The 13,007-nt window shown below is 60.4% G+C and overlaps 2 protein-coding genes across 6 annotated transcripts; both read right to left on the bottom strand.

The window, feature by feature from the left end:
* Window positions 1–2,180: 2,180 nt before the first annotated feature.
* HYAL1 (hyaluronidase 1) lies at window positions 2,181–4,652 on the bottom strand. 2 transcript variants are annotated; one of them, XM_045807199.2, is made up of 4 exons: window positions 4,541–4,652; window positions 3,129–4,052; window positions 2,683–2,772; window positions 2,181–2,498 (listed from the first exon to the last, which is right to left on the bottom strand). In XM_045807199.2, exons 1-4 carry the CDS (start codon window positions 4,559–4,561, stop codon window positions 2,181–2,183), a joined length of 1,353 nt encoding a protein of 450 aa, XP_045663155.2. In that variant the 5' UTR covers window positions 4,562–4,652. The 2 variants fall into 2 exon arrangements, with proteins under 2 accessions (XP_045663155.2, XP_045663156.2); XM_045807200.2 differs by having other exon boundaries at window positions 4,515–4,644.
* A 3,420-nt stretch (window positions 4,653–8,072) lies between these two features.
* HYAL2 (hyaluronidase 2) lies at window positions 8,073–13,007 on the bottom strand. 4 transcript variants are annotated; one of them, XM_045807201.2, is made up of 4 exons: window positions 12,877–13,007; window positions 9,774–10,741; window positions 9,177–9,266; window positions 8,073–8,803 (listed from the first exon to the last, which is right to left on the bottom strand). In XM_045807201.2, exons 2-4 carry the CDS (start codon window positions 10,689–10,691, stop codon window positions 8,393–8,395), a joined length of 1,419 nt encoding a protein of 472 aa, XP_045663157.1. In that variant the 5' UTR covers window positions 10,692–10,741; window positions 12,877–13,007; the 3' UTR covers window positions 8,073–8,392. The 4 variants fall into 4 exon arrangements, with proteins under 4 accessions (XP_045663157.1, XP_045663158.1, XP_045663160.1 ...); XM_045807202.2 differs by lacking the exon at window positions 12,877–13,007 and adding an exon at window positions 11,582–11,986; XM_045807204.2 differs by lacking the exon at window positions 12,877–13,007 and adding an exon at window positions 11,329–11,506.

The following is a 13,007-nucleotide window of genomic DNA, read 5'->3' as shown; positions in this document are numbered from 1 at the left end:
TAGGCTCCGCCCTCGGTTCATGGCGTCATAACACTGAGCCGACGCAAACCCGGTCTCTGCCCTGGCTCCGCCTCTGCGCCCCCGCCGTCCCCGAGCCACGCCCCCCGCTCCGTGCGCTTCGCCGCTGTGGCAGAGCGCAGGCTACACCTCCTCCGCAACGTGCCCCGCCCCATGCAGGCCCAGTCTCTGGCTCCCGGGCACCGCTTAGGTCCTCCTGGATTCAGCTCCGCCGAGGTCCTGTCCGTGCCCGTCACGCCAAAGCCTTGGCTGGGTGCAGGCCCCTCCTCCACCTGGCTCTACCTCCGCCTCGCCTCGTTTCGCCCCACCCCAGCCTCAGGCAGGTCTCGGTTCCCGTTGGCCTCCAGGGGTAAAAGGGTCCTGTGCGGAAACGGTCAGGGAGAGCTTCCTCCTGAAATTTGGGCCCCATCCTTAGAAGCAGCCGCCCTCGGACAGACATCAGGACTGAGTGAGAGAGACGAGCCTTGCCTGTGCCCTCTGCATCCCAGCGCCTATACGTTTTAGGCATTCAATAGCTCTCGAAGCAAGAATCGTATCTGCTTTATTTGCGAGGCTGGTTCCCGCCCCCCCCCTCCACCCGGAGCAGATTCCGGTTGCGTGCAGGGCTGGTTACTGTCAACACACAGTAGGAGCCAAAGGGCTTTACCTCTATGGCTAGACAGCCTGGGTGCGACTTAAGCTTCTCTGTTTTCTGGCTGTGTGGACTTGGGCAAAGTGCTTGTCCTCTCAGTGTGTGCCTGTTTCCTCATAACGTCACGTTAGGATTAAATGAGTTAGTCTACTTAAAATGCTTAGCACAGGACTTGGGGAGAAGTAGGTAGGTGCTCAGTGAATGTCAGTTCTTGTGATTGCTACAGCTTAAAGACTGGACTCAGTGTCTCTGGGGATGTTTATGACCCTGCTGGGTGGGTGCTGGAAGCTCTGATCCGTTAGGCAACTCTCCTGGCCTGTAAGCATGTGTGCAGGTGCAGGCATATGCTTTTGTGTTTTTTTTTTTTTTAAAGATTTTATTTATTTATTTGACAGAGATAGAGACAGCCAGCGAGAGAGGGAACACAAGCAGGAAGAGCGGGAGAGGAAGAAGCAGGCTCATAGCGGAGGAGCCTGATGTGGGGCTCGATCCCAGAACGCCGGGATCACGCCCTGAGCCGAAGGCAGACGCTTAACCGCTGTGCCACCCAGGCGCCCCAGGCATATGCTTTTGATGGTGGCTGAGAGTACTCCTGACTGTGACCATGACTTGTGTGACTGCTTGTACTTGAGAAAGCTGTGACCAGGCTTTAGGTTGCATTAGGTTGTGAAACCAAATAAAACTTCATTTAAAATGGAATTGAACGAGACGCCTGGGTGGCTCAGTGAGTTAAGCGTCTGCCTTCAGCTCAGGTCATGATCCCAGGGTCCTGGGATGGAGTCTGGGCATCGGGCTCCTTGCCCAGTGGGGAGCCTGCTTCTCCTTCTGCCTGCTGCTCTCCCTGCCTGTACGCTCTCGCGAGCTCTCTCTCTACCCGCCCCCCACAAATAAATAAATAAAAATCTTAAAATGGAGTTGAGGGACGCCTGGATGCCTCAGTCGGTTGAGGGCCTGCCTTTGGCTTGGGTCATGATCCCAGGATCCTGGGATGGAGCCCTGCATCAGGCTCCCTGCTCAGCAGGGAGTCTGCTTCTCCCTCTCCCTCTGCTGCTCCCTGTTTGTGTGCTTGCTCTCTTTCTGTCAAATAAATAAATAAAATAAAAATAAAATAAAATGGAGTTGAAAGCCTAGAAGGAGGAACTCAGACATACCACTCCTTGCAACCCTTTGCAGACCCAACAGGAAGGAGCCTACTTTACTCCTCCAGTGGGAGGAAAGATTTTCTCATTGCCTGACAACAGCCCAGACGATGAGAGCCTCATAACTTGAAAAGCCACCACCCTTCAAAGTCCCAGTTTACTGCATTGGATTTTCTGTTTATAAAAAGCCCTTCCAACTCCCCCCTTTCCTCTATAAAACAGCATTCCCCCTCTTTGTTCTCCAGACTTGCCTATGGTTTCGCAACAGCTCACATGTCTCAAATTGCACTTCTCTGCTGTTCCCAAATAAACCCATTTTTTGCCAGTAAAATAACTAATTTATTTGTAAGGTAAACGGGGTGCTCAATGTGTGTATCCTGGAGTGTGACCAATCACCACATGCCCCGCTGCTCACACCGTGCTCCTTTCCAGCCACGGTAGCAGCGACACTGGAACTCCACAGCCATCTGCATCCGATCCTCAAGTGAGAGGGCACCTTGTAGGGTCAGGGGCCCACCACCACGAGTGAGCTGGATGGAGAAACTGGTGGGGTTGAGGATGAGGAGGGCCTCAGGGTGGCTGAGGCGCCTGGCACAGCGACCATGGCCTGAGCACAGGGCTTGACTGCACAGAAGAGCCCCACTGGTCACGTTGAGGATGAAGGGCCCCAGGGTGGTGTCCACATACTCCTTGATGGCCTGGCATGATTCCTGAGTGGAAGGAGGAGCATCAGGGACACTATGATCCTACAGGGGCCTACCCAGGGCATTGCCGCTCTCACCTGCTGGCCAGCCAGGACTGCAGGGATAGAAAGGGTGGGCCAGGGTCTTCCCAGTCAGTCTGGCAGCCCCACCCCTGCCCCCATCCTAACCCCCATCCTGGGCCTGAGCTCACCTTGGTTTTTGTGTTTTCCCAGCTCACCCAGAGTACCACTCCTGCTGCTCCCTGGGCTGCACTCTCCCCCAGGCTGTGCTCCAGCTCATCCTGGGGAATGAGACAGCATAGCTCTGAGGGGCCTTCTTCCCCCACCACAGCAGATTGCTGTATCACCGCCAGATGGGACAAATAACTCTCACCCCCCGCTGGGGCTGCTCTGGCCCCAGTGGCGAGAGGCAAGCCCGTCCTCACTCTAGCTTGCGAGAGCCATGCAGCAGGCACTACGCCTTTGTGATGAATGCTGAAACGTCTGTACCGGTACGGAGTACAGAGCTGGGCACGCAGTAGGAGCTCAAGGAGTGGAGCATAATGGATGAAAGTGCCCCAAGGCTGTGTGGCCTCACGTACTGGACCTAATGCTGACAAGGTAGGCTACATGGTGGGTGGGGTCATAGGAGACTCACCAGGGGCAGAAAGCGGTTCGTCTTGTCATAGAAGATCTGAGCATAGGGCAGCACCGGCAGATTGGGGTCCCCCACACCCAGAGCCACACGGAATGCCTCCCCTACACGATGCCGCACATACATCTGTCCCTTCCCCCTGCCCTCCAGCTCTGCGGGCATGTAGATGCTGGGGTAGAGGGCACGGCTCTGGCCCCACAGCCACCCCAGCTGGTCATTCTGGGCACTGATACCCGGTGGACACTGGCCGGTATAGTTGGGGCTTAGAAAGTCATAGTTATAGCAGTCAGGAAAGCCATAGAAGCCCCAGAGGCCCCGAGGCCTCAGGGCTTGCCCCAGCTTGAGAGTGTCTGCCATCCAGGCCCGCGCGGCCTCCTGGAACTGGTCCCGCGCTGCTGCTTCCACCCAAGGAGCTGGCCAGTCGGGATGCTGCCCCTGTACCAGTGTCCGTGAGCGCTGCCGGTAAATGTCCTTGGTGTCCCAGTTGAAGGCCCAGCGTGGGCGCCATGCCTCCCAGTCGATGACCGCCAGCCCTGAGAAGTCTGACACAGGGATGGCAGCCAGGATGTCCTGGAAGGAGCGGGCCAGGTGGGTATCCAGGCTGGCATTCTGGGGCAGGCCACCAAACACAGGCTCCCCAGCAGACGTGTAGTAGGGGTAGGTGCCCAGCTGGTAGCTGTAGAAAATGGTCATATCAGGGCCGCGGAAGGTCTGCCCTGGGTTGGCCACCACATCGAAAACACTGACATCCACGTCCACGCCGTATTTCTCCAGGCACCACTGGGTGTTTGCATTCCAGATGGTGGTGAAGGGCTGGTTGGGTACCATGGGGCTCCTGGAGCCTTGGACCATGCCGAGCAAGGTCAGGAAGAGGGCATAGGTGGGAAGCAGGTGGACTGCCATGGCAGAGGATGGGCCTGGGGAAACCTGGCCAGGGGAGGCAAAGCTGAGAACACGTTCTGAACTCTCTGACCCCTGCTCAGAGAAGGTAGACCAAACCCCTTGCTCATTAATCCACCCCTGCTCATTTTGGGTAAACATTGACCTTGGTTCAGGGCTCAGGGAGGTCAGAGGGCAGAGGAAAGGTGTGGAGGGGAGCCCTGACACTGCAGGGAACATGGGAGTTGTCTCTAGGGCGGGGCCTCTGCCCTCTCGTCTCCCACAGGCTTTGCCCTGGCCTAAGCTAACCAGTCCCCTTCCCCAGGAGCCACAGAGGCCACGACTTCTGTTTTGAGAGGAGCCGGTGAGAGCCAGGCCCTCAGCCCCCAGCCTGACCTGACTGATGGGGGATCCTTTCCTGTCTCTTCCTCTAGGAATCCTGGCCAGCCATTGGAGGAAGAGATGCTCAGCGACCAAGGACAGGCCAGCCCAACCCTCCTGGATACCCACCAGTCTGCCCACTTGTTCCTGCTGACCTCAGGGCTGAAGGGCCTCATCCTCCAGATTTCCTGACCCCAGCGTGAGGGCCTAGGCAGGGCTCAGCAAGATTCTGTTCCTCAACTCAGGCCCCAGCTGCACCGGACTCAGAGGAAGCTGCTGCTGGAAACTCTGAGCTTTTGTAGGGGGGTCACCCCACCCAGTCTGGGGGCGGGCTGAGGGGCAGGACCCCGGTCGGAGGGCTGGGCCAGGCAGCAGAGCCACCTCGGCACCCCTAACGAAGCGCCTTGGTAGGAGGTGGGGCTGGGCCGGAAGCAGCCCCGCCCACACGGTCAACACGGTGGCCCGACGTTGTGGCTTTATTTAGGTTGGGGTGGGGGTGGAAGCAGTGCAGGGGGCTGTTTGGGAGACAGAGGCCGCTGGGCAGGCCTGTTTCTGGTACTGGAATCTGGGTGCCTCCATACTGTGTACTGAGGGGCAAACTGTCCTGCGCAGCTGCATTCCCACATCTGGGTCTTAGGCACTTTTGCCTTTGGGGGCCCCTTCCTCAGAACATTAAAAAATGCATTTTACAACTGTGCTGGTACAAAAACAAGTACAATCCAGACTGAAGCCATTATTATATATTCATTATTAATATATATTTTCCTCTGATTAGAAAAGTGAAGACATTTTTGGGGCCCCTAGAAGTATTGCAGCCCCAGGCCCTACACTCACTCTGCCCAGGGGGGCAGATCCCCTCTGCTTTAGGGACAAGTCTGAAAGGCACTGTGTCTGTGAAGTCAGGGCTGGTCGGCTCCGGTCTAGGGCTCTGTGCCAGGTCCAGTAGTGCATACGCACAAGCGTGGGGTGCAGAGCCTGACCCGGGTGTGAGACTCTGCGGTCTTGTGACTAGGAGACCCCGTGTTTGGGTGACCATGGGTGTGTCGGTGACCACATGCTTGTTCATTCCTTTGTGATTTCACTTGTTTGCTGATTCAAGAAGCTGATCGCTGAGACCTGCTAGGTGCCCAGGCCCAGGCACGCCTGCCAGGGTGGGGTGAAGGAAACCTCATGTGTGCAGGGGAAAGTGCCGCCTGAGTCGACGGCCCGGTCTGAGCCTGAGTCAGGGGCCCCCCGGCACAGCGGCCAATGAATCAGTGACGCAGCCGGCTACCATGTGGACTTGGCCCTCTGGACTAGGATGGGGAAGCTGACAGCGCTGGAGGAAGAGGACCCGAGCACGGGATCTGACCTCAGAGGAGGGGGCCGCTGATCTTGTTCAGGAAGCAGGGTCCCCGAGTGAAGACCATTAGGCTCAGAGAGCCTGGCACAACTCCCAAGGGCTGAGGGCACAGGAGAACATCAAGGCAGCCCCGACTCCCTCTCCCTGAGGTTCACACTACCTTCAGGTGCCCCCAGAAACCTAGTGCCGCAATTTGCACAACCCAGCCAACCATCAGGCCGGCATTCTCGAGCTGGCCTCGCTCTAGGGGAGAAGCTCTAATGGCGGAACGGCAGGAAGATGTTCCCCAACCCCAGGGCCCTGCCCACAGACCTGCCCCTGCGGCGCTGGTCTGGTGTGTGTCTGGGGTCCGTCCAGCTCCGTGGTCCAGCCCTGACTGCTCTCTCTGGTGGTATGCATACCCCAGGCCCGAGCCACCTCACTCCCCATCACCCCCACCCACCCACCGCTGTGGCTGTCCCTGAGTTGCACTTTCCACAAGGCTGTCGTCCAGGTCCTCCTGGACAGTGATGTGAGGTGATCACAGGTTTGCACGGAGGGGTCCTAGCCGGATGGGTACAGGTCACAGACGTCTGGGGGAGGGAACAGTTGTGTAAGGTCACACACGTGGGGGAAACCACAGCTTTGCACGGGTATGGAGGAGTCCTGGCTAGGTGGGAAAGGCCACAGATGTTGGGTGTTACAGATGTGGGTGGGGTAGCTCACAGGTGTTTTTGAGGGTCACAGCTGGGTAGGGGAAGTCAGAGGTGTGAGGGCAGTAAGGGCAGTAAGTCACAGTGTCTTCCTTGCCCTCTTTTTGCCGGCTCCATCATCTCATGACCTTCTAGACCGATACCTTCACCTTCTGTCCAGCAGGCTTCTCCCCACTGTGGCCATGAGCGCCGGGCGCCCTTCCACCTTCGCATCCTCCCCCACCACGTGAACCATCGTTGCCTTCTGTGCTACCGCCTAGTCCCCGTCCCTCTGTTCTCTGCCGTCGCCAGCCAGGGGGATGAGGCTCACTTTACAAGCCGAGTTGACGTCGATGTGGTGGGGCTCGCTCCTCCAGGCTCTGCTCCGCTGACCACCTCTGACGTGGCCTTTGCGTCTAGTGTGCTTCCCCACGAGGACAGGGCCCTTTGCTGGTGCGGCTCACAGATGCAGCCCGGCACTGGCCCCCTGCGTGTGCATGTGCGTGTGCAAGCATGTGTGTGTGCTGTTTACTGAACAGGTGAGACGGTCGCTGCCATCAGGCAAAGTCAGGCATGGTGCCACTCGAGGGCTGCCCTTCCTGCCCTGCCTGCGGTGTCCCCTGGCCACGCCACCCCGACTGCAGGTCCCAGCTGTGTTCCGACTTCCTCCAGCCTTTGCCCGCACTCTGTCTCTAGCAGCAAGCTTCCCCTTCCCGTTTTAAAACTCAGTGTAGAAAGCACTTCCTGGAGGATACCTCCCTTGAGTCCACGTGGCTGGGCTGCCCCCTTCAACACTTGACTGTTTCTTGAGTCTGTCTCCCCACAGCCAGTGTTTGCTGAGGGCCTGCGTCATCACTGACGTGGACAAGGGGACCCCAAGTGTGGGTCTGATGGTTGAGGAGGGGGGCAGAGCCCTGCCCGAAGCAGGGGAATGAAGCAGGCCAGAGCTAGTCGGACTGCTCCAGCCTGCTACTTCTCTCCCCTGGGACAGCTAGGGACAAGCACCTTCTCCCATGGCCAGGACAGGACTGACATTTGAGGAGCTCTCTGCTCCCAGACTCAAGATGCCTGCCTCCCTCTCGCCCCATCACTCATCTTTGCAGTGGGACAGGGACGAGACCTCAGGATTCAGGTCCCAAACCCCAGTGGAGGACTGTGACCCAGCTGGGGAGAGGTGTGTGTGGCTAGAGTCCACTGCCCTTCGGAGCAGGGAGTGGAGGAAATGCCCTTGCCTGTGGGAATAGCAGGGAGGGGTGGTCTGGCTACCTGCCCAGCCAGGGAAGATCAAATATCCACTTCCCCATTCTCCCTGGGTGGGCAAGGCGAGGTCAGTGGCACTGCCCCAGCTGGGGATCCAGGGGCAAGGAGGAGAAACACAATGAGCCTGGTCCCTCACAGAGGGTTGGGCCCAACTGCTTTCCAATCCATACAGAGAAAGCAAGGTCCTGGGTGCTGTGGCGGAATGTGAATCCCTCCGTTCTCAGTGGCCCCTGCCCCAGCAGGGCAGCTGCAGAATGGGCAGCTCTGGGCCTCCAGGTTCCACGGACCGCATTTGGCAGATAAGAAGTCACCAGCAGAGAGTCTCACAGAGACAGAGCTGCGCTTAAACCTCCCGAGAGACTCTGGAATCTCTCTCACGTGTCCTGGCCTAGGTGCGGACAGTCCACGCACAGAAGCAGTTGTTTTGTATTTAATTTACAAAAGAGACCCCAAAATAATAATAATAAACTATCCAGGGGCAGGAGAGTAGGGTCAGGTCCTCTCTGGCCCGGCTGTGCCCCTCTTCCTCTCTGGCAGGGAGAGAAAGGGCCTCTCAGGGAACTGCCCCTCCCCCTTAGAACAGGGGGGTGAGAGCTGGTATGGACGCCCTGCTGCGCATCCCCGGGGCTCTGCCCCCTCTGGGCTCCAGTCTGTCCACCCCTTGCAGGCTCCTACATGCCTGGCAGAGCCTTCGCGGCAGAGGCCAGCTTGCCCGGCGGCCGGGTGAGAGTCCCCTATAAAGTCCAGGTGAGGGCCAGGGCTGCCACAGCCAGCGAGCCGGTGAGGTGGGACCCAGCCCAGGCCCCACGGGCACCCCCAGCTGCCCGTGTATGGTCCCACTGGCATTGCTCGCCACCCCAGCCTAAGTAGCACTGACAGCGAAAGTGCGTCTGCAGGTAGTTGAGATCAGCCCAGCTGAGCTCCCCCTCTGGTCGCAGCTGGGGCTCACCAGGTACGTGGCTAGGCACCAGGCGGAAGCTGCTGGCACTGAGATGCAGGAAGGTACTGGCGCTGGGGTCGCGGCGTACGCAGCGCCCATGGCCATGGCACTGGGCCCAGCTGCAATGCTGGGCAGCCCAGGACACGTTGACTACGTAGGGGACCAGCAGCCGCGTCAGGTAATCCTTGAGGTACTGGCAGGTTTCCTGGGGGCAGAGGCCAGGGATCAGGGTCAGCGGCCTCAGCCCACAGGCCCAGATGGAAACTCTGTTCACACCGCAGTGCCTGTACCTTCTTTTAACACCGTACACGTGTGTACACGTACATGCGTGCTTGAGCCCTTACTGCCCCTGTTCCCACTGAGAAGGGAGGAGGGGACAGAAACGAGCCCAGCAGGGCCAGGGCGTGGGGGCGGGCGGCCGTGGGGAGGAACGGTGGAAATCTAAGGCTGTTCAGGACAGCATGACCCCTTTCTGGGAATAGGGGAGGAACCCTTTCTTCTCTGTGGGACCAGGGACGCCCAGACTAGGCCTGCCCCCCTGCAGACTCCACTCTGGTAGGCTGGGGGGTCTTACTCACCGTGCTGGTGGTGTAGCCTGCGTCGCCCCAGAGGATGACCCCTGCCGCACCCAGGGCTGCACTCTCACCAATGGTGGAGATGAGATCCATCTGTGTGGGAGGAGAATGGTCACTGGGGAAGACTGAGACTATAGGGTGAGGACAAGACAGGCTGGACAGGCCCCCACCCCGTTCTGACTTGCTGGTCCCCTCAGCCCAGTACCCCTTCCCACCCTCAGGCAGAGGCTGTTTCACTTTCTCATTGGATGAGCAAGCCATGTGCACCCCTACTTTGGCTTCTGTTTCCCAAGCCAATGGCCCACTCGAATCTAGGATGTATCTATCAGGGTGAACTCCAAAGTCAGAATGCCTAGTTCCAAGTCCCTGCTCTGCCCTGGACGTGCTGGGAAGCTTTGAGCAAATTTCTCAGCATCTCTGGACCTCAATTTTCTTATCTGCAAAATGAAGATAAGGATGCCACCCTTTCCCGAGGTCACAGAGAGGATGACGGAAGGGGATGTAGAGCAGCTAGTCAGCTAGGGGGCAGGAGGCCCCCTGCGACCCCAACCCTGCAGTGGCTCCCCTGGGGAAGAAGGCAGGGCCGGGGAAGGCACGTACCTCGCTAAGCCCCGTGAGCCTGCGGCTATAGGTGGGTCGCGTGAAGACGTAGACCGGGAGTGCGTGGTTGGCGTGGTGGGTGTGAGCCACGCGGAGGGCCTCCTGAACACGGAAGCTGACAAAGTTGCGGCCGTGGGTGGAGGACGCGAGAGTCTCGTCCAGGTAGACGGAGGGGAAGAGGGCTGTGCTCTCGGCCCACAGCCAGGCCAGCTGGTCGTTTCGGGAGACCTCAACATCAGGGCAGCGGCCCGTGTAGGTGTCCCAGTTCTGCACATAGTCGTGGTTGTAACAGTCGGGGAAGAGGTAGAAGCCCCAGAGGTGGCGCGGCCGAACTGCCTTGACAAAGCGCAGCGTCTCCAGCATGAACTGCCGGGCGGCGAACTCAAACTCGTACTGTGCCTGCTTGACCACACGGTCTGCCGGCCAGTCAGGGTGACGAATGGCCACCAACTGGCGCGACGACTGGCGGTATATGTCCTTGTCCTGCCAGTTGCGCACCCACACGGGCCGCCAGTCCTCCCAGTCGATGACTGCCAGGCCTGCGGGCTCCTGGGTCCGGATGTAGTGCTCCACGTGCTCCTGCAGCATCTTCAGATGCGCCCAGAGGCTGCCATTCTGTGGCACGCCCCCGTGCACAGACCTCCCCATGGAATTGAAGCGTGGGTACAGGCCCAGCCGGTCATGGTAGAAGATGGTGATGTTCTGGTTCACAAAGCCCTCGTTAGGTGATGCCTGCACATCAAAGGCCTTCAGGTCCAGTGGTACCTTGAGGCGAGGGCCACAGTCTTGTGTGGGCACATCCCATGCTACCACGAACGGCCGGCCGGTGAAGATGGGTGGTGCTGTGGGCTTGAGCTGGGTGGCCCATGCCACCAACACCAGGGCCAGTGTGACGGCAGGGCCCAGGCCTGCCCACATGCTGGGGGCTGCAGGAAGACAGTGTCACCTGCCTGGCACCAGCTCAGGAACTGGGGGAAAGATGGGAGAGAGCAAGTCAGTCTACAGAATCTTGGAAGTGCCCACCCCAAACCCATTCACACTCCCACAGCCCATGCTGTGAGGGGCACTGTGCCCCGGGCTGTTCAGACCCTGTTAGGTGACTGTAGAAGGTCTGAGACCACCGGCCACAGAGGGGAAGGCAAGACACCCTGGGAACTCACTGCCAGGAACATAGGGCTCCTTCCTGGAGCAGGTGGCTTACGGCTGGGCAGAGCCCTCTGGTAGGTCTGTGACTCTGAGAACTGGCTGGCTGAGCCATGGACTCGCTGCTCATAAATACAGATGTCTGCATACCACCCAACACATGGTTTCAGAGAGCCCCGAACCCGAGGCCCACTCTGTACTCCGTGAAGAACTCCCGATCCAGAGAAATGATAGCATTTGGATAAGGCAGGGCACAGCTCATGCAGCCACCAGGAAGCTGGAACAGAGCCGCGGAGCTGGTATCTGTGTGGCACCCGCCTGGCAGAAGAACGAGGCTGTCAGGACTTTGTCTCGAGCCCAGCCGCTCTCCCAAGCTTAGTGGAGGCCCCACCGGGACAAAGGGGCGGCGGACCTCCCACGGCGGCGCCGGCGGACCGGCCCTTCCCTCCGCAGCCACCGGGAATGCGCTCGCCCGCCAGGCAGCTCCGGGGAGGAGCTCACTTCGCCTGGCCTTTGTGCGGGACCCCGCCCCCGCCCCGCACGTGGGCCCTGAGCCGGGCCGGGTGGGGGTGGGGTCCCTGGGCCGCCCCACTGGGCGCATCCCCGGGGGTCCAGAACTCAGCCTGCGGGGAGAGAGCCGCTAGGCTTGCACTGCTTGCCCTCACCTCGCGCGGGGCGCCGCCGGGACCCGCGCCATGGCCACCGCCATCCCCGGCCCAGCCCGGCCCGCTCCGGCCGCTTGCCCAGGCGCGGCCCCGGCTCGGCACCTCTGCAGCTCCGCCCCCTCTCCCCCCCGGCCCGCGGGCCCTTTAAGAATCCAGAGCGGAGGTGGGCCCGGTGCAGGACTTGAGGCCGGGGCGGGAAAGTGTTCCCGACTTTCACGCAGCCAGTGCTGCGTTTCGGCCTCCAAGGTTTCCAGATCCTCCGCCGAGGAATGTGGCCACCCATCTGGGGCCGTGAGGCCCCTTCGAACGGGGCTTTCTTCTGAAGTCTCAGGCGCGAGCTCCAATCAGCCCAAGATCTCCTCCCCCACCGGCCCGCGGCCGGTGGTACAGTCCTCCCCGCTCCGCCGCGCGACCAGCCGCTTAAAGGGACAGTGTAAGGGACGGGAGTCGTGGAGCGAATAAAGAAGGTGTTGTTCCTCCGCTCGTCCATAAGGTGGTGCTGCGGGACGCGGGGACTTGGCTGGGGGCAGCAGATGATCTGGCCCTGTACCCGCGAGTGTAGGTTCCAGCCCTGGGGCCGTTAGTTTGGAAAGTGGGACGGTGACCAGAGCCGACCTCGGGCTTCCCGGGACAGTAACACCCAGTCCTCTACCGATCAGGGCTCCCCTCCCCCCGTCCCCGTCTGAAGGAAAGCCCCGCCCCCTGCCAGACTGGGGGAGGGGGGCCAAGCACCAGCCTCTTAGCCCTTGCTGGGCTGGGCCGAGGCAGTGGTTGTCTTGGCAACACGAGCTTTGAGTCGCAGCGTGGCCGGCCCCGCTGGGGGCCGGTAAGCCCAGCGGGCCCTGGGGGTAGGGCCCCTTGCCCGCGACCTGCATTAGGGACAGGCCGATGCCTGGGCTCTCATTCCCTCCTGCCCAGTCCCTGTGGAGGCCTGTAGGAGCCCCCCCCAGGCTTTACTTCAACTCTGAGGAGGCTGCTACCCTTGCAGAAGTACCCGGCCTGACCGCAGAGAAAGCCGGCCTGGCTAGACAGGCTTCCCCGGGCCTCCACCCGGTATCAGTAGTCCTTTCGCCCCACAAGCCCCTCCGGCTGGGGAGCAGGCTTGGAGCTGGACCGGGCCGAGATCTCCCTGCCTCTTCCTAGATCCTCTCCCCCGTACGGGGCTCAGCTCCCCCCAAAGGGCCCAGGTCTGCACCACCAGCCCATTCCCGTCCGCGCCCCAGGGAGGGGAGGGAGAGAGAGCTCCCGTGAGCGGATCTAAGGGGGTGCAGATCAGTCGCCTGCACTGGGCTCACCTGTGTGGGAGCCCGGGGGCCCAGTAGGTCCGCGGCCTCCCTTCTTCCCCGGGTGAGCCTCTCCAGCTAAGCTTACTCGCACCAGCTGCTGCCCGGCGGGCAGCCCGCCGGCGACTTGATAAACCCCATCC

The sequence above is a fragment of the Ursus americanus genome, chromosome 14 (genome assembly GCF_024610735.1).
Source record: "Ursus americanus isolate L20-20 chromosome 14, mUrsAme1.1.p, whole genome shotgun sequence".
NCBI classification, from domain to species: domain Eukaryota; kingdom Metazoa; phylum Chordata; class Mammalia; order Carnivora; family Ursidae; genus Ursus; species Ursus americanus.
The sequence above is the reverse complement of the archived record's forward strand: the minus strand, read 5'-3'. Positions and strand labels throughout refer to the sequence as shown.

Bases quoted from the DNA above. Each gene is read 5' to 3' on its own strand.
- HYAL1 (XM_045807199.2), bottom strand. From the start codon at position 4,561: ATGAGGCCCTTCAGCCCTGAG. The intron at 4,053-4,540 runs GTCAGCAGGAAC...TCCCCTGGCCAG, and splicing joins TGAGGCCCTTCAGCCCTGAG to GTTTCCCCAGGCCCATCCTC. The intron at 2,773-3,128 runs GTGAGTCTCCTA...CTCATTCCCCAG, and splicing joins CGAACCGCTTTCTGCCCCTG to GATGAGCTGGAGCACAGCCT.
- HYAL2 (XM_045807201.2), bottom strand. From the start codon at position 10,691: ATGTGGGCAGGCCTGGGCCCTGCCGTCACACTGGCCCTGGTGTTGGTG. The intron at 9,267-9,773 runs GTACGTGCCTTC...CCTCCCACACAG, and splicing joins GGCTCACGGGGCTTAGCGAG to ATGGATCTCATCTCCACCAT. The intron at 8,804-9,176 runs GTGAGTAAGACC...CTCTGCCCCCAG, and splicing joins CAGGCTACACCACCAGCACG to GAAACCTGCCAGTACCTCAA.